Below are 19938 nucleotides of genomic sequence, written 5' to 3'. Positions count from 1 at the left end.
AAAAATTCAAATAGCGTTGGAATTGATGAAATAAACTCTAAAGTATTGAAAAGGTGCGCTAGTCTGTTATCGGATCCGTTGGCTCACCTAGTAAACTTGATGATGGTGCAGGTAGTCTAACCAGAGGTATTCAAATTAGCGAAAATTGTACCTATATATAAGAAGGGAGACCATGAAAGAGTGGAAAATAATAGGCCTATGGCGCTTCTATCTTGGTATCAAAGGTTGTTGAGAGAATTCTCTGTGATAAGATGATCATATTCCTGAATGAACATAAACTGTTGCATGATGCACAGCACGGATTCCTTAAGAAAAAGTCGAAAACAACAGCTATTTATGACTTTATGAGGGATTTATATGATGCTATAGATGGGAATATAAAAACGTCAGTCATTTTTATAGACTTAAGTAAGGCATTTGACCTGGTACACCACGAATTACTACTGAAAAAGTTAAAGGCCTACGGCTTACGAGGGAGGATAAATGATTTATTGAGAACTTATTTAACAAGACGAACTCAACTCGTCGAAATCGATTCAACGAGATCAAATCAAAAAATGTCAGAGTTCGGTGTTCCCCAGGGCTCTGTACTGGGTCCCTTGTTATTTATCCTGTACATCAATGATTTACCTCACATAGAAAAAAAAATGATCAAAATGTATGTAGATGAAAGATAAGCTATTTATGCTGTAGGGAAAACAAGGAAGATCTGAGAAAGTGTGCCCAGGGAATGCTCGTCAAATTTGTAGAGTGGTTCAATAAAAATCATCTTCATCTGAACACAGAAAAAACTGTATTTCTGTGTTTTTCACCAAGGACAGGAAATTATACAGGTCTCGAAAACCAAATTTTTAGGTTTATGTCTAGAAAATGATATGGGATGGGGGAGTCATATTGAATATGTATGTGGTGACTTGTCGTCAGCCTCTTATGCCCTGTATAGGTTGAGAGGATTTACCAAGTTGGAAATAATGAAGTCATACTATTATTCGCATATATATTCCAGAATAAAGTATGATATAATTATCTGGGGGTGTTCATCATTGAGCTTGAGAGTATTCCGCGTTCAAAAAAGAGCTATCCGAATAATGCTGGGTGCACAAAGATATGGTGCTTGTCTGCAATTGTTTGTGAAAATCGAGCTGCTCACGGTGCCTTGTATATATATCATGAAAATATTGATATTTGTGAAATCTAACTTGGAAAAATTCAGGAAAAATTGTGACTACCATGATTATTCTACAAGACACAGTGGGGAGCTTTCTATACCTAGACATAGATTGAGCATATTTGAACATTACCCTGCCTATATGGGTATTGTATAATAAGTTACCTAATTCGATTGAGCAACTGCAGAATAAAGTTGCCTTTAAACGTACTGTAAGAAATTTATTGATAAAAAAGTGTAACTATTGAGTTCAAGAGTTTCTCAATGATAATGAGTTACATCAGAACTAGGATGGCTATTTTTGTTATGTAATTTTTTTTTTGTTAATTTTGTAATAAACCGGAAATTGGTAAAACCTTCTAAATTAAATCGAACCTAATTCTACGCAGTGCGAGAGGTTCGAATTATCGATAATTCATAATCTTTCAGCAACTTCTTTGTTCTGTATCTCAAGTATATTGATCATTAATGCCACATAAATTGAGTGGTCAACACGGTTTTTAAATTTGTCTTTCAAGGTTCAATACGCAGTTATGATGATCTGATATATTTGAACGGAATAATTCTTTGGAAAAATATTTGGTAAATAACATGAAATTGCTTTCAATTCCCTCAACTAAGCCCCTCTGTAAGAGATCAATTGGGAAAATGGATTAGAAAAATTAAGCAGTATCGATCGGGGACTCAGGGAAGTCAATAGTAGCGGGAATAGTACGTCGGTCGCGAAACCGGACTTAGAGTAAAGCAATTTTTTTTTTTTAAGATAAGAGTCCTATTTTTTATGGTTGAGTTAAATAAAAAAGGAAAATTCAGTAGATGAGTGAGTTCAAGGAACTTCAAGTATTTAAGAAAGAAGAATTTGTTTTACTCTAAGAAAGGACGAGTTATGTCAGACTCAGAAGTAGGAAAATAAGGGTTTTAGATAAAGTTTCAATTTTGTTTTGTTATAAAGATAGATTAGCTTTGAGTGCGTGATTCGGGGGTGAAGTGAATAAAAAAAGAATTGCACGTCTCGTGTGAAAAGTTGAAAAGGAGTTTATTAGAACTAGGTATACCAACCTAGCCCCGCGGGATAAGGGCAAGTAACAGTTTAACGATATTTTGGGTTTCTTTTTATTTTTGTCTTGTTGAGTAGTCCTGATTCTCCCAAATTCAATGTTCAATGAATATTTAGTGGATCATTTGAGATATATTTTTCTGTATTGAAAGTTTTGGCCGTTGAGTCAAATAGTACAAATTGTTGAATATTGTAACTTTGGTTTTTGCTTTATTATATTTGATTCTAAAGAATCAATTGAGTTTGATTAACCTGGAAATATAATCCTGTCCCCAACAAAGAAAAATCAACAAAAAGACCTGTCCCTAGTGCGACGGGCCGAACCCACAATAACATCAAAATCTTTTTTATTTTTAGTCAGTGGAAAGCCGCTCTTCCATTGACATATATACCCCCAAAGAAGGGGTTTATTACAATTTTTTTGAGCCTTTTTTTCTTTGTAATTGACTTGTTCTATATTGTTATATTACAATCCACAGGATCAATAAATATTGTTGTTGTTGTTGGTCACCAATTTGAGGGTTACGAAAGAGAAGCACAAATTAAACATAGATGTGTATATTCGAAGAATTAACAAAGTCGTTCGCTACAATGAACGACACTAGAGAATGTATGAGAAAAAAAGTAACTACAAAATATAAATGAATAACATTAATAAACAATAATACACAAAAACAAATAAGAGAGAATAGTAAGGGGTTGAATGAAAATTCTTGAACCGCTTTTATGTCCTTAGTTAGGTCAAATCCGTGGTGTCCTTTGTTGTCGTATATCCGTACTTCGCGGTGGCGTCCTCTGTTGAGCAATTTATTAAATGTTAGGCCGTAGGTGTAGATCGTTATACAATCATTTCAATGAAAAGAATTCACAACAGCCAACTAAATATTGATGATATTCAAAATGAACATGTATGTACATGCATCGAACAACTGACAAGTTCTCTTATGCAAAAAACAAAATTTTTAGTTAAGCGATTATAGAGCTATCTTTCAGGAATCTTGAAGAATTGATTCTAGTTTCTACCTTTGTACGTTGCCGTATAATAGGGAACTTCAATGGAAACGGGTGATTTAATTTGAAATTTCAAAATTTGACTCTCCATCCTCCACAAGGATGAAAGACATGTAAGAGATTGTGACATAAGTGGACTCAGAATCTCAACTATTTATTTGAAACATTTTTGTATAAGATGTTTTCTTTTCGAACCCTGACGATTCCACGAAACTGAAAAAATTCACCTGCTATATCTAATGATAACCAGTTTCTTCGTATTCAGTTCGCAGCAGATTCTATGAAATTTCAGAATTCCATGCAATATAAAAGTTTTTTGAATGAGCTCTTACCAATATTGTGGTAACCACTAGGGTGACGTTAGTAGTACCGGCCTCGAAGAATGCACCTCGATCGGTTACATTAACTCCAAACCCTGGTCGCCATTCACCTACCTTCACCAGAGAATGCTGTTTTAGTTTTAACAGATCTAGCTTGAATTGAATACGTCTGCCTTCTTTGAACTCGATGGGTCCACTCAGACCTTTCAAACCTACCTAAAAAGAGAATGAATTATGCTTCATCGAATTTATTTCTTCATGAATGAAGTGGCAATGAAGTGAAACCTGTTCATGATATGAGGTTTCTTGGAATACATATTGATGAATTTTTAGATTGGAACAGTCATGTGGAAAAAACTGGGCTGAGATTGAGTAGCATTGGATATGGAATCAGAGTGGTATCCAGACATATGGATGAGAGGACATTGAAAATAGTGTACCACGCCAACTTTGAATCGGTACTGAGATATGGAATTGTGTTTTAGGGATGCAGCTCCAGCATTCAACTCCTTTTCATTATACAAAAAAGAACCATAAGAACAATCAGGCATATGAAATTTGGAGTCACCTGCAGGGGCGTTTTCAGGAATATGCAGATTATGACTATATATAGGTTGTATATATTTGAGTGTCTGATGTTCTTTTTCAGGCACCAAGTTGAATTCAGCTCTAACTTTGGTCATGGCTATAATACAAGGACGACGAATTTCATTTACCCTTCTCATAGGCTTACAAGTACAGAAAAAGGAACCTACTATATGTGCATAAAACTATATAATAAATTACCATCTACATGCAGATTATCTAGCTTAATAAAATTCAAGAATGCCATAAAAAAAATGCTAATTAAACTGGAACCATATTCACTAGGCGATTTTCTAGATTGTAACAACTTATCAGAGTTTGTATAGATTGTATATATTGTTGTTGACATCATTTCGCTTCTCTCTCTGTAATTTACTTCGGGGATGATTTGAAATAAAGGAATTTATTATACAGGGTGGCCATTTGAAAACGAAACAGACGAGATTACAGACGAAATAAAGTTTTTCGATAAAAATGCTCGGACAGGTCGATTTCTGTTTCGAGGGGGTCAACTTTAGATGTAGGTTACGGACGCATAGCGCTTCAACCCTTGCTACTACAACCCTCACCCACAAATTTTGAATAGGGAAGATGGGGTGAGTGATACCTCATTTGAAAGGTATTTTTATACTGATTTCAGCACAGTAATTGTCTTTCCATTTTATGCATTAGTTCTCGAAATATTCTTAACTAAGTATTTAAAAATGAAGTGGTGTTTTCATGGCACTTGTAGTGTTTTGTGAAAAATCGACATTTTGAGCTTCAAAACAACCATGACTGTGGCTTCCTTCCTAACTAACTAACGCATGAATATTTCAAGAACTAATGCATAAAATGAAAAAACAATTACTGTGCTGAAATCAGTATAAAAATACCTTTAAATTGAGGTATCACTCACCCCATCTTCCCTATTCAAAAATTGGGGGTGGGGGTTGTAGCAGCAAGGGTTGAAGCGCTATGCGTCCGTAACCTACATCTTGAGAGTCCGTTCACGCGGCGCAAATTCAGGCGTTTTCTTAACTAATTCGGTCTTGATTTTCTCAGGAACGGTAAACGCTATCGAGATGATTCAAAATAATATTGGAAGGTCTTTATCCCTTGTATGTTCGTTAGGTAATAATTTAACTTTGAGTTGCAAATTAATTGTTTTATTGAAGTAGAAAGTACGATTTTCAAGACCAATTTTGAATAATTTATTGTCGCTTCAGTTGACCTAAATTCGAAAATCTAATACAATATGGTCATAGCCTATTTCTTCTTCTTTCCAATGATACCAATTAGAAATATATTACATCATAGTTACTCAAAATTCTATGTGACGGTGTAAATTTGTTTCAAGTGCCAGAATTGTGAACTAAAAATCGTTGCTCCTCCCTGAGGGGCGTGGCTTGTAGCTATCAGGACCGTCTTTTAGGAAATATATTCTTGAAAACCTGAATTATTTGTCACGAACAAAAAAAATATTTTGTCGCTTATAGCTGCATGTTTCTATACCAGCATTGATTATCTTTAGAGCCATACGATCGATTTTCATGTAACTTTCTCGAATAAAGAAATGGATTCCTCATGGAAGGTTTTGGATTGGATCCAATATTCAATTAATTACTTCGGACCGAAGGTTTCGTAAGTTTGGGAAAAAGTAAATGTCTGTTATTATGAAGAAGAGCAATTCGGAAGTAATGATGGCTGGCAAATTACCTTGTTTTTACCATATTTCATATAATACAAAATTTCGGAAGTTCAGAAGCTCTCTTAGATTCGGTATTGTGCTTGAGGAATATACTTTGGAAGTTAACAAGAAGTGATTTCGTGTAAATTTATTTGAGTTATTTCACGATTTTATTGCCACATCAGATAAACATCAGTTGTAAATAAAGGTTATTCGGTACTGTTTTGTGTACCGTATTATTTCCTTGCTGGACAATTTGACAGTTTCTAGGTAGGTTCAGCATTGCATAGGTACCTGAAAGAAGGTAATTTCGGAGTAAAGATTCAAAATGGTCTATTTTTGTACCGATACATATATTTCTACTTACTCAATGATTTTATGTAGAAATGAAGAATATTAACTATACCTGACATTAAAATAACGCATTTTCAAACTGAAATATCTAGAATGGTATTTTCAATTTGGGGTTGAGGTACCTATTACTAGAAGTTTTCATATCTATTTGGCCTGTGCATTTTTTTTTTATGATTTTGTTCATGTGTATTGAATCGAACCTTTTTTGCTGGAAAATATCTTTGGATGAATTCCGAATTGTTTATATTCTGCAATTCATAGATTCTCTGAAAGAACTTTCTAATCACTACGTTTTTTTTAATGACATTTATCTAATATGCGTTTGGTGAAGGAAATAAAAATTGGGTTTCAGTCGAAATTAGTTTTCGTACGTGATATGTGTAGAAGTGTCATGAATCCTGGTGATGGTTATGCACAGCTGAAGAAAATAGGAATGATATGAATATCCCTTGTTTTTCATTTTCACTGTAAGAAAGAAAGAAGAAGAAAAAAAGTTTATTCAGAAGTAGGCAACAGAAAATCATTCAAAATTTTTTACAATGATCATGATAATGATATATAAAAATAATCATAATAATTCCAAAATAAAAGAGTACACAATGCAGTATGTAATGCCTGGGAACAGATAGCGTTGAAATCTATGGAAGAAGCCGCAGCAGAAGAAGTGAACTAAGCGATCGAATGTGGAAGTATCGACATAAATGGTACACCTTCAATAACGGTATTTTGTGATGGTAGTTGGGCTAAACGATCTTATAGAATCTGGGGAAATTATAATTCACTCTCCGGAGTTCCTACAATTGTTGGGATGCAAACTTTTTCAAAACCTAAAAAACATTTCGTGTTTCTCAACTCTGTTCTTATTATAAAGAAACCGTCTTTACAATTACAACCATAATCATAGGTGACCATTTGACAATCATTTCATTTCATCAAAATGTCGAAAATGCGGCTGCATATTCCGACACGCACTAGTAGAACTCGAGAAAGAAACGAGATCATCCCAATGCGTTACAAATTCATTCAATTTGGGCGGAGGGCCTAATACGTTCTCTATATTTTTACTACGATAGTCGACGCCCACCCGCTCTTGCCCCTTCACGTTGCGACTCCTCTGCTTCCCGAGCAGTGTGGTGTCACAGAATAGAGAGGTATTACAGAAGCGACACTCTTTGACATTTCCTTTGTTCTCGATGTAACCAATTTTGGTGACCTTGAAGAACTCTCAGAAGGCTGGTAGTTCTACTTGACCACAGAATAGTAAATATTTATATTAAAACTTCTCAATTCTATGACATGGCGCTCCATTAGAAATTACATTTGCATGATTACTGTATGATATTTGGGACATGACTGCGTATTGAATGGAAGTAGTAATTCTATTTCAAAATATTTTTCAGCCTAAATTTGTATTTCATTTCAGAATTTGAATTAATGGTAAGATTCCGACTTTCATTATCTTACTTGAATTTCCTGAAATACAATAAAATCGCTTTTATAGAATACATTAATAATAATAAATAATAATTTTATATATATATATCGTACTTGTGTCAAACGGGCAATGAACTCGAACACCGAAACACGTGGAAAGATGTAAACATAACTACTGACAATATGGCGGTTGGGTACCATGAAAAAGGGAGAGTGTCGCTTCTGTAATACCTCTCTATTCTGTGGTGGTGTAAACAGACTCTTAAGTTGTCCCCCTCGAAACAGAAATCGACCTGTCCGAGCATTTCTATCGAAAAAATGTATTTCGTCTGTAATCTCGTCTGTTTCGTTTTCAAATGGCCACCCTGTATTATTATTGTTATATTATTATTATTCTAGGAATCAGTAATTAAATGAAAGTGCCTACATTCCACATTTCTTTTTTATCAATGTTTTTGTTTATATCGCACCAGAAAAAAAACCTCATCGAAATTTAAATATATTTTTAGCACATACTGATACACTTAACAGGTTTTTTTAGTATGAGATTAATTTCACGGCATTCAGACAATTTTTCAGTTCTAGAAATAGTACCTCCTCGAGCGTGACTCGAACCCGCAACCTCCGAATAACTAGTCCAACGCTCTAACTGCTAAGCCATCGAGAAAGCTGAAGATTCACCGCAATGAGGAACCACTAATCCCAGCATCGAGTGTTAGTACGTCTTACTTGTTTTTGGAAATATCCTCAGCTCACAAACAAAATCTTCCAATTGTTAACGATCGATAAGATTTCTGCCCTTCTCCTCTTTTAACATCTGCCACCTAGTAAACTATATATACTTGGTTATATTATTTCAATATTCAGTTTTGAGAATGGGATGAAACCCGAAACATGCATGTCAACAAGATTTTATTTAATTTATCCAAATAATGAAACGTCAAGTCAAGTGTTTCATTTTATCTTCTTTCATCAATATTAAATTATTTTCGTTGAACCATTATTCACATTTTTTTTATTAAATCAGTATTTTTATATATTTAGAATCTACACCTAAAACTTAATTTTCTCTATGATAGGATTTTGCAACAAATTCTTTGTTACCCGAGAAGGAGCCATAATTGTATATTCTCATGTGCCTTCAGAGTGACATATTCTAATATAAAAATATTCTACATATACATAATAGTGTTTTTCAATACAAGACTTCATTAAGATATGAAAAAAAACTGATATAGTTTAGAACTCACTGGATGTTCAATTCGTTTTTATTATTATTATTATGGCATCAACTATGGAAATAGTAGCCACGGCTACGTTTGCAGCATCAAATCGTTTTCATGAAATTTTCATTTACCGATGTACGTTCTCGATAATTCCACGAATATCATTTTCGAAGTCTTGTATTGGCTTTGGAGCATTGGTTTAGACCTTATCTTTCACGTCGCCTAAAATAAAAGTTTGAAGGTGTTAAATCACAAGATCTCGCCCAATTGTGATAACCTCTTCGAGCAATAACACTGCCAGGAAACTTTTCTTGCCAAATTGCGATTGTTTCTTGCTTGTATGGCACGTAGCGCCAATTTAATTAGTTGCTGAAAAGTGTATCATTCCGTTTTTAGTAATGGCGTACTTTCGAATTTTCAAATGTAAGAAGATGTTGAGCTATTGAATATGAAATCTCTTATTGAAAAACCCTTTACATTGAAGCCAAAAAAAACTAATTTTTCTATTTTAACGAAGAATAAACGAAAAATTTCTGCTTGAAAAGTAAAACAATTAAATCGCACCCTTTACACATTTCATTATTCATTATGTATATTCGTTATTAGTTCTTAATTATTTTTCTCTTACTGTTCCTCATTATCCTAATATTTTCCGATATTCAAAGAAGATTGTAAATCGTAAATCTCTTTGTGTATTTCCGACCAAATCAGTAATACTGACAATGAATTTCAGTAGAGATATATCGCTTCCCCACATTCATCGTTTGAATTTGTCAGTTTTTTTATTCAATTCAAAAACATTGATAATCCATGGCATCTAATAGGAAGGAATGATGTATTTGATTGATGACATTTTAAAATACTCACCATGTTGATATAGTTAATGAGGCTTAAACCCCCATCCCAAGGCTGCTCCCTCTCACAAGAAACATTAGGATATGCCAAAGAATGGGATTGCTCTAATGTTTGTAGTCCTAATGCGAAAACGTAAACTGAGTCGTAGATCAGAGCAGCTTCAGCCTGAAATTTTTAATAACACGTCAAATAAAAATTTTGTTTGGAGCTAACGGAAAGCGATAAGGTTCCAACATTTGTTATTTCACCTATCTTGAAATGAGGTTGTGTTGGTGATAATTATTTTCATTGAAATATGTATCGTATTTTATTCAAAAAACTAGAGCTTTCTTAAGTGCATATGCTGAATTCTCGTATTGTATGGGTTTGTTATTTGCATATTCTATTGAATTTTCAGTTATAATCAAATATTTATTTTAGAAATATTGATAAGAAGAAGTTTTATTCCTTATAATATAGTTCTATGGTCGAGGAAGTTCGCTTGAAAAGGAATGTTGTAGCAGGGGGAACAGAAGCGGTGTTACTATTATGATTTTAGTCCAGAATACTATTGGTATTCTTCTTCTTTTAGTACAGTGCCTGATTACAGACGTTCGCTATCATTATTTTGGTCAACTCGCGAAACTTATCAAGATCCGCGGCTGCTCGAAATAGATCTCCAACGCTGAGGCCGGTCTATTGTCTTATGTTGCTAAGCCAGCTATGACAGTTTTTTCCGTTCTATCCATAGCTGCGTCAAGTTGCTGATCCACTCCCAGAATTTTGATATCAAATTGTTTTGGGTATTTTGTGGCTATTTTGTGCCAATTTTTGCCGTATAAAAAAAATTTTGGGTTCATTCAGTTTTCGAGATATTTCGAGTTTTTCCCGTGAGTCACCAATTGGACGCTGTGACTCATACATGGAAATTTTAAAATTTTTTATTTGGGTATTTTGTGCCCATTTTGTGCCAATTTTTGCCGTATAAAAAAATTTGTGCCCATTTTATTTTCGAGATATTTCGAGTTTTTCCGGTGAGTCACCAATTGACGCTGTGACTCATACATGGAAATTTTCAAATTTTTTTATTTGGGTATTTTGTGCCTATTTTGTGCCAATTTTTGCCGTATAAAAAAAATTTGTGCCCATTTTTCCCTGTCAGTCACTTATTTGTCGGACGGAAATTTTCTTATTTAGATAAATAGTGCTCATTTTGTGGCGTATGGTATGGCTTTTGTTCCCCTACAGTTTTCGAAATATTTGTACTTATTCCAGTGCGATGGATAAATGTAGCACACTTCATCGACGAGCATTGTATTATATATATATATATATATATATATATATATATATATATATATATATATATATATATATATATATATATATATATATATATATATACATCCCGCTATCTTCAAAGCGTCCATTCGAAAAACAGTCTCTGAGCGTCCGTGGCGAATTTCTCGCACAATCCCTAACTTATCGAATATATACTTTTCATCACTGAACAGAAGAGGTCGTTAGATGTCCGCAAACTTACTTTGGTCAATATCTATTTTATCAACTCTCATTCTAACGATTTCCGAGCGTCATTTCAAGAAACCTTCCTAGAGCGTCCAAAATATACAACAAAACTTTCACCTTGCCGATTACTAGGCGTCCAGGCTATGTTGCCAGTTAGGGCACTGTCGGCAAGACCGAGGCTTCTCTAGAAACAAACAAGAACAGACTCTGCCGACTGATTTACGATCATTCATGCGTCAGCAATCGTAGAAAAAAATTACAACAGCTGCACTCGCACAGCGCAGCGTTCCAATAAATGAATCTCGACCGAGTTTGAAACTTTTGCTTCAAGCGTTGACCTCGCTAGGCTTAGCCTTGATATGAATAAATGGGGATTGGATTGGAATAGAATATGAAACGGATTTTCAAAACTTGGATATTTCAGAACCTGTTTGTCACATGGTGTTGAAATTTTGTGTCTATATGGCGGGCATCTGTAAAATGAGTTCTATGAAATCTCATCTTTAGAGGTATTTCAAGTAAAAAGAAAATTGAAACCTCTGATTTGATGAGTTCTCAAACCACAGAAGGTCATAAATAAAAACTTTTGGACCGTGTGTTGTTTGTATTTTAAGGGTTCATTCCAGATACTTAGACAAGAACAGAGAAATGCAACTATGTGAATACAAAGATGCATGATAAAAATTCCGATTGCTGTCCAACATAGGGCGGAAAAGAGAAACGTGTCATTTTTATTCAATCCGTGAATTAAGAGAAGTATGTGGACGTCGGCGGAAAAATTTTAAAATATATTTCAGAATACTCTTTAAACATGATCCGTTGCCAATATACGATGGTACATATCGAAAAGAAAAGAATTTATGTATGCATTTATTATTTCCTGATTCTTTTTCGTCTCTCCGTATTTCGTATAATTCTGAGATTTCTATTTGTCATTTAGCAAATTCTTAATGCCAAACAGAACGTGAGCACAAAACAGCGAGACAAATCACTAAATCGTTTGCAGGAATCATGGCTTCCTGAATTTGAGTGAGAATGTCAACGTTCTTCAACCTCCGAACAAAAACTAACTGTCGAATAGATTCGACTATTTGAATTTTATATAACTCAACCTGAAATCAGCTCCTTGATTTACGTCAGTGCTCTTCTAGAATTTCTGATTTTTGTATATCTGCGGTATCATTGGATGGAGTTCGCCCTCTTACGAATTCATCTTTCGAGATTCTAAAATGTTTCTTTCGTAAGTGATTGCAATAACTATCAGTTTCCGATAGGTCGACCGTAAATACAATAACTTCTGAAAGAAAAGACTTAGAGACTCGATATTTGTAGAGCAGGATTTGAGATTACTTGATTCCGTAGATATATCCATTCGAAATTGTAATTTCGATTTGTCCGGATTGAAATCTGCTACTTGGTAAAAAATTACGGCGTTAATCACTTTACAGAACCTCGTGAGGAAATGGCTTAGAAGCTCCTGGTTTTGTTTTTTTTGTATAACTCTTTGAATATTTCACAACCTATGTTTGGTAGTGCGTATGTATGAGTTATTTTCTTGAAATTTTGAAAAACTGATATATAATCGGAATGAAATAATTCGATGAGGTTTAATTGAACTATCATATCAAATTGAAAGAAGAGATGGAAAATTAGACGTAATTCCTCGATTCTTTATGTCTCCGTGCCAAAAGGGGGCGGGTCAGTTAGTATCATCCTAATATCGACATTTACTGACACAAATCATTGAACCACTGAAGAATATAATATCAAGATCCTCACAAAATTTTGTACGAACGCAATTTCTCACAAAATTTTGTTGGCACCATTTGGTTAGTGAATTCTTGAAAAAAAAGGTTTCTAAAATGTTCCTTATTTTTGTTGAAAAACATTTCCTTTTCTTCAGATTCCAATGAAATTCGTTTTTGCGCGCATATTCTAGCGGAACAGCGTGCTATCGTTTGCCCCACTGTCTATAATTTTCGAATTTTCGAGCGAAAATGGTCTCGTTTCCACGATAACCTGAAAACGAAAAGAGGTATCGACATGAAATTTCGTTCGGCCAGGTTCGTTGATGGGCCGAATCGCTCGAGGGGTTTAGAAGTTATGGTCATTTAAATTTTTGAGTTAAAGCCAATATCTCAGGGAATTATAATGCAATCGCACTCAAACTTGGTGGGTACCAACGTGCAACTTCGGGCCGAATTTTTTCGAGATAGTATCGATAGTTAATTAAAAAATAATTATCAGATTCCAATGAGTTCTAGCACATGTTTTGATGCTGAAATTTCAGAACAGCGTACAAAATTTCAATTTCATCCGTTCTCAAGTTTCGGAGATATAGGGAGAAAAAATATGTAAAATATTGTGATATTTTTCCTTGGTACGGTTATTATTTCTGAAATAACTCAACAAATATGAATCCGATCACGATAACACTTAATGGTTAATTGCGAATCACTTACACGCATTTGGTCGCGAAATTTTGTCGGTATCGTATCAATAGTAAATTAAAAGAAAATTGGAAAATCATTGACGTGAAGTCATCAGCTTTTGCGCGCATGTGCTTTTCTAGAATTTGTTCCTCGGTTTCGTTGTTATCTCCGAGATTACCCAAAAATATTGATCCTGTTGTAACCGAACTGGACAATTGGTTGAAGAATATCCACTTGCAAAATATTGTATTGATCTTATTATTTAGTAAAGTCAAAATCAAATCATTTTAGAAAATTTCATACCCGATGATGATTAAATTAGGAGGTTAGATTCAGAATATCAACGCGCAGTTTGCTCGCTGAATTTTGTTGGTATCGTTTGGTTAGTGACTTCTTAAAAAAATATTTTCAGAAATTTTTCCATATTTTTGTTGAAAAAAAATTGCCATTCTTCAGATTCCAATGAAATACTTAGGGAACCTAAGCTCCGTATTCTTCAACAGTGAGCTGCATTTCAATTTGATTGGATTTTAAGTTCAGGAGATAAAGGGAAAAACATGTCAAATTTCGCGTTTTTGCGCGCATGTTTTAGGGAAACAGCGTGCTATCGTTTTGTCACGATGTCTGTCTTTTTGAAATTTTTTCGCTAAAATGGTCTCAAACGGCTAGGTTGGACTCACTGATGAAGAATCCGTCTTTAAAATGAATTCTGTCCGGTCAGCCGACCTTCCGTCCGTTGTCACGATTGCGGGAAAACGAAGACATCTATCTAGATTTTCGGAATAGTTTGCGCATCAGAATGCGACGGTTGAGTTCATTAACCAGCCACATTGGTCGAGCGGTTTCGGAGTTTTGAATCATTTGAAATTTTGAGGTTATGTTATTAATATATTAGGAACTAAATGTGCGATCGTATTCAAACGTAGTACGTGAATGGGGATTACTGACACGCAACTTTTAAAATTTTTCAATGAGATCGTATGTTTGGTAAATTTAAAAAAAATTGTTTTTCGAGAATTTTCGCAATTTTTTTGAAAAAAATTTTTTTTTCAAAAAGGAGTCATCAGATTTCCAATTAGTGTTTGCACATGTTTTGATATCAATATTTTCAACAGTACACATAATTTTATTTTTATCCGATTTTAATTTTGGGAGACATTGCAAAAAGAATAAGTCGAATTTTGTGATATTTTCCTTGATAAGGTTATTATTTCTGAAATTACTCCAGAAATATGAATCTGAAGGAATTACTAACGTGCATTAGCTCGCAGAATTTCGTCGATATCGTTGTCTTAGTACACCAAAAAAAAATTATGGAAAATTTTCCCAATTTTTGATGTAAAAAATTTTTTTTCGAGAATCTATTCATCAAATTCAAACAATATTCCACACAAACCTTGAGATCTATATTCTCCATCAGTGTGCCAAATTTCAGTCAGATTCGATTTCATTTTCCGGAGATTCACTGCAAAAGTATGTCGAATTTCTTGTTTATTTCTCGATTTCGTTGTTATTTCCGAAATAAATCAAATTATACCAATCCGATGATGACGAAACTTGGACTATAGTGAGCAAATGCTAATACACAATTCTGTTCAAATTTTCCTGATGATCGTGTCATCGAAACAATCACCAAGGAATTCTAACATGCGCGCAAGAGCTCCTGACTTCACGTCAGTTCTTTTATATATTTTTTTTTATATACTGAGAAAACGATACCAACTTGATTTGTAGGCCATTGTGCGTTCGTATTCTGCAATTAATGAACATTTTGTCATGATTGGATCCGAATTATTCCGTAAATAACAAACAATACCGAGAAAAAAACATGAAATTTCCCCACTTTCTATTAAAACTGAAATCAGATCTAACTTAAATTTGCACCACTGTTGTTGAATATTAACTTCAAGGTCCATGCAGATTTTCATCGAAACATGACGTACAGACACCGAAAAAAAATTTTTCAACAAAAGTCAGGAAAATGGTTTTTTTCTGAATTTACAAACATTAAGATTCTAACAAATCGTTGCAAGAGCAAGTGCGTCGGTATTCTACTAATTGCGCATTTTGGATATTATCGAATCAGTATTTCTTGATTTATTCTGGAAATAAGAACGAAACCTAAGAAAAACGCGACCTTTGACAATTTTGTTCTCAATATCTCCGATAGTTGAAAACGGAACAAACTGAAATTTTGTACACTATTGTGAAATATTGACAATAATGCGTGTGCAAAAATGCACTGAAATCTGATTGGTAGCTTCTGATGAAAAAAAATTATTGAAAATATTTTCGAAAAATATTCTTTTAAGATTTCAGTAACAATACGACCTCAACAAAATTTTGGGCGCCAGTATTCTACAAGTAAGTACAAGTTTAAATTCGATCACATGAGTAGTTTCTGCGATATTGAGGAGGAGCCTTCAAAGATTCAACTCAAAATCCTATCATGAAAAAACTTAGTTACTAGTTGAAAATTGCTAGTACAGAATTTTGTGCAGAGTTGCATGATGACCGCTTCTTCAGAACAATCCCACACGAATATTAACATGCGCGCGAAAGTTCCTGACTTCACGTCAGTGCTTTTCTAGAATTCTTTACTATATTGACCAGCCTAAATTCAAATATAATATTATTACAACTGATACAGATCTGGATTCCAGAAACTATATACAGATTGAGCACATTCACTAAATCAATATTTCATCCGAACAGATGTCTTTATGGAAGCGCGAACTATCCCTGAATTGAACAAAATCGCCGCTATCGAGAAAAGTGATGATTCATAACAATCAAAACAGGGGTAACGCTTTACTTGGGAAATATTATGATTGATCACGAGCAGTATATACTGTGGAGGAATATACAGAAGTTGTAGTGAGCGCCCCAAGCGGCGGACACGCTGAACCATAATATACTAGTTGAATATCGGTATACTTATCAAATCTTTTTGTAGACCAAGACAAGAAATATTTTCCTCCAGGTGCACCTCGACCAATCCATTGGTGGAAATAATCAAGGGAAGGATTATGGCTGATCTAAGTGCGTACGCGGCTTTCAGTTCGAAGGCGAGGTCCTGGTATTTCGTCAGTTTCTCGGAGAATGCTTTAGACACATTGTCGTCAGCCGGAACAGTGACATCCATGATGGTAACAGTTTTCTCCTCCTCATCAAATAACACCAAATCTGGTCTATTATGCGCTATTTGTTTGTCTGTTATTATGACCATATACCAATAGAGCTTGTATGTTTCGTTTTCCAGTACTGTACAAGGGCGATACTCAAATATTCCTTTTTTTTTGCCTCATCAGCCCAGTTTTTTCAGCAAGGGCCTGATGAAAGACCTTGGCCATATCATTATATATATATATATATATATATATATATATAATGATATGGCCAAGGTCATATATATATATATATATATATATATATATATATATATATATATATATATATATATATATATATATATATATATATATATATATATATATATATATATATATATATATATATATATATATATATATATATATATATATATATATATATTTATATATATATATATATATATATATATATATATATATATATATATATATATATATATATATATATATATATATATATATATATATATATATATATATATATATATATATATATCAACAATTTTAATTCCCAATATACAACAATAGTTATAAGTATGATAAGGGTTGTGGGAAAATTGATAAGTGTTATAATTTCACTCTTCTTTATTTCATTTAGTCGACGTTTCGATCCCGATGGGGACCTTCTTCAGGACTCTACAATAGCAATAGAAAACAGTCAAAAACATGGCAATCACAAAACATGTAAAAATAGTACATACCGAAATACAGAGTTGTAAAGATCTTATTTGAACACAAATCAATAGCTCTCAAGAAAGCAATGAACAAGAACATCAACAAATTTAGCGAAAAAAGATCTGATATTTCGTTAGCACAAGAGTAGAAATCAATTATCATATGTAAATAAGGTAAACAGAATAATCAACAAAATGAGAGGTTGTCAAAAATGTTGTCAACCAGACTTGCCACAGAATACACGCACATGACAAATGAAACATAGAATAGCATTAAATCACACTTGGTCGCAGTAATTCACTCTCACCGAACTCAGAACAAATGCGATTATTGAAAGACTCCATGAACCGAATCCAATCCCCTCTCACAGAAATAGTCCGGAACATAGATTTCACTATTACGTTATCCCGACTGTAGAACTTGTGGAAATATTCATTCCATTTGATCCATCCAATTCACTGCCACCAAACTGGTCATAATGAATCAAATAAGTATAGATGGAGCTAATATTGTTTACATCCCTTCTGTAATTCATAGAACAAGTGTGGCGTTTAATATGGTACATCTCTAAGAAACATCTTTTCTTTCCACTAACTGCACATTCAAGAATTTTGGTGGAATCATAATCCATTGGGTGATCTTTGTCCCGGGTATGGTCTGCTAGGGCACAAATCTTATTTGGATTCTTGATGTCGCTCTTGTGTTGAGCAATCCTTCTCTTCAAAAGCTGAGATGTCTGACCAATATACACCTCACTACATATTGAACATGGAATACAATACACCACACCACTCATATTATCAACAGTCATCCTATCTTTCACTCGACTGTATAGTCTGTCAATTTTAAAATAAGATTTCGGAATCAATTTAATTTGTGTGGTCTTTAGGAGGTTAATTAATGCATTAGTCATACCATTTATTAGGGGAATAGAAGAGTAAAGAATACTATCTACGTTCTCAGTGTCCACAGTGGTGGATGCGCCCCTCTCTCCATTCGTTGGCTGTCTCGAAGGAGTGGTATTGTATATCAATCTGGACAACAACCTCTTTGGGTATCCATTCCCTAGCATAAATCGTAACAATAACCTCAGATTCTGCTGCCTTAGACTTGGATGGGCAACTTTTTCGATGCGATTCTTCAATCCTAAAATCATGTTTACCTTTTGTCCATGTGGATGATTGGAAAAATAGTGTAAGTATCTCCCTGAACTTGTTGGCTTTCGGTACCAATCCAGAATCAGCCTATTTTCCGGTGTTCGAATCACCCTTGTATCCAGGAATGGGACACCACTCGCTGTTTCTTCCTCCAACGTAAACTGTATACTTTCATGTCCACTGTTAAACCTGTTTAGAACGAAAGCAACCTGGTCTTTAGGTACAGCACATATTAGATCATCAACATATTTCTTGATGAAAGGAATGTGAAAAGGAATGCTAACAAGAATGCAGTCCAGAAGGAAATCCATTACTACTTCAGCAATGGACGGACTGAAGTTGGAACCCATAGGGGAACCGAGCACCTGTTTGAAGAACCTACCATTAAAAAGAAAATAGTTAGAAGAAAACAGGAACTTAATGGCATATATGAATTCTTCTTTTGGTAGACTAGTGTGGTTTTTGATAGTATCCCACTTGTTCTCAACAGCTGAGACTGCCAACTCTACAGGAATGTTGGTGAAAAGAGATACAACGTCCAGGCTGATCAGGACATAATCAACAGGTAACTGGAAACCATTCACACATTGGGCAAAAGCAAAGGAATCTTCAATAAAATATCTACTTCTGGTGGAAGAAAGATATTAAGACAGGATGTCTGAAACAAAAACTGACAGTTTGGAAGTGGGGGTGTTGACAGATGATATTATTGGTCTCAAGGCAAGAATGGGTTTGTGGATTTTTGGTAAACCGTAGAATCTAGCGGGAACTGAATTATAAATGTACAGTAATTTACCTTGTACTTGTGTTATGTGGCCCCCACTGACCCATCGCTTAATCAATGCATTACATTTACCTTGTATTGTAATGGTTGGATCTCTGTTAGGAAGAAGTTGGTAATATTGTTCATTGAGCAAAATTGTGTTGGAGAGCTCTATGTACTGATCCTTATCCATCAATACCGTAACATTGCCTTTATCAGCCCGTAACACAAGCAATTCTTGATGTTGACTTAGGTACCTCTTACAGTGGTAAAATTCTCTCTGGAAAACATTATTAGTCCTTTTTCCAGGTTTGATGTAGTTGGTTATAATATTAGCAGCTTGGGAACGTTTGATGTTCTTCCCCTCATCTGACAGTCTATCATTAAGGTCTATAATGCTCTCTACATCTGCCAACAGTCCCGACATGGAAACCTCCTTCAAAGGAATATCAATGCCGAATCTGGGGCCCAGTGCTAGGAATTTCAATATTCTATCTGGTATAATCACAGAACTAACATTCCTAACCCACCCTTCTTGTGGTTCTACTCTCTT

General features: G+C 34.4%; 1 protein-coding gene across 11 annotated transcripts in view; it reads right to left on the bottom strand.

Moving 5' to 3' along the window:
• The window catches only part of LOC123672359 (glutamate receptor ionotropic, kainate 2-like), a 528220-nt gene that overhangs the window by 287700 nt on the left and 220582 nt on the right, over positions 1-19938 (bottom strand). For all 11 annotated transcript variants that reach the window (XM_045606439.1, XM_045606445.1, XM_045606449.1 and 8 more), the window contains 2 exons: positions 9692-9844; positions 3569-3772 (listed from right to left, as the gene is read on the bottom strand). In XM_045606439.1, the coding sequence (XP_045462395.1) occupies positions 3569-3772; positions 9692-9844 (357 nt within the window). The remainder of the gene's footprint in view (positions 1-3568; positions 3773-9691; positions 9845-19938) is intronic.

Source organism: Harmonia axyridis, chromosome 2 (genome assembly GCF_914767665.1).
Source record: "Harmonia axyridis chromosome 2, icHarAxyr1.1, whole genome shotgun sequence".
Lineage (NCBI taxonomy): Eukaryota > Metazoa > Arthropoda > Insecta > Coleoptera > Coccinellidae > Harmonia > Harmonia axyridis.
Note: the sequence above shows the minus strand (reverse complement) of the source record. Positions and strands in the feature narration are given on the sequence as shown.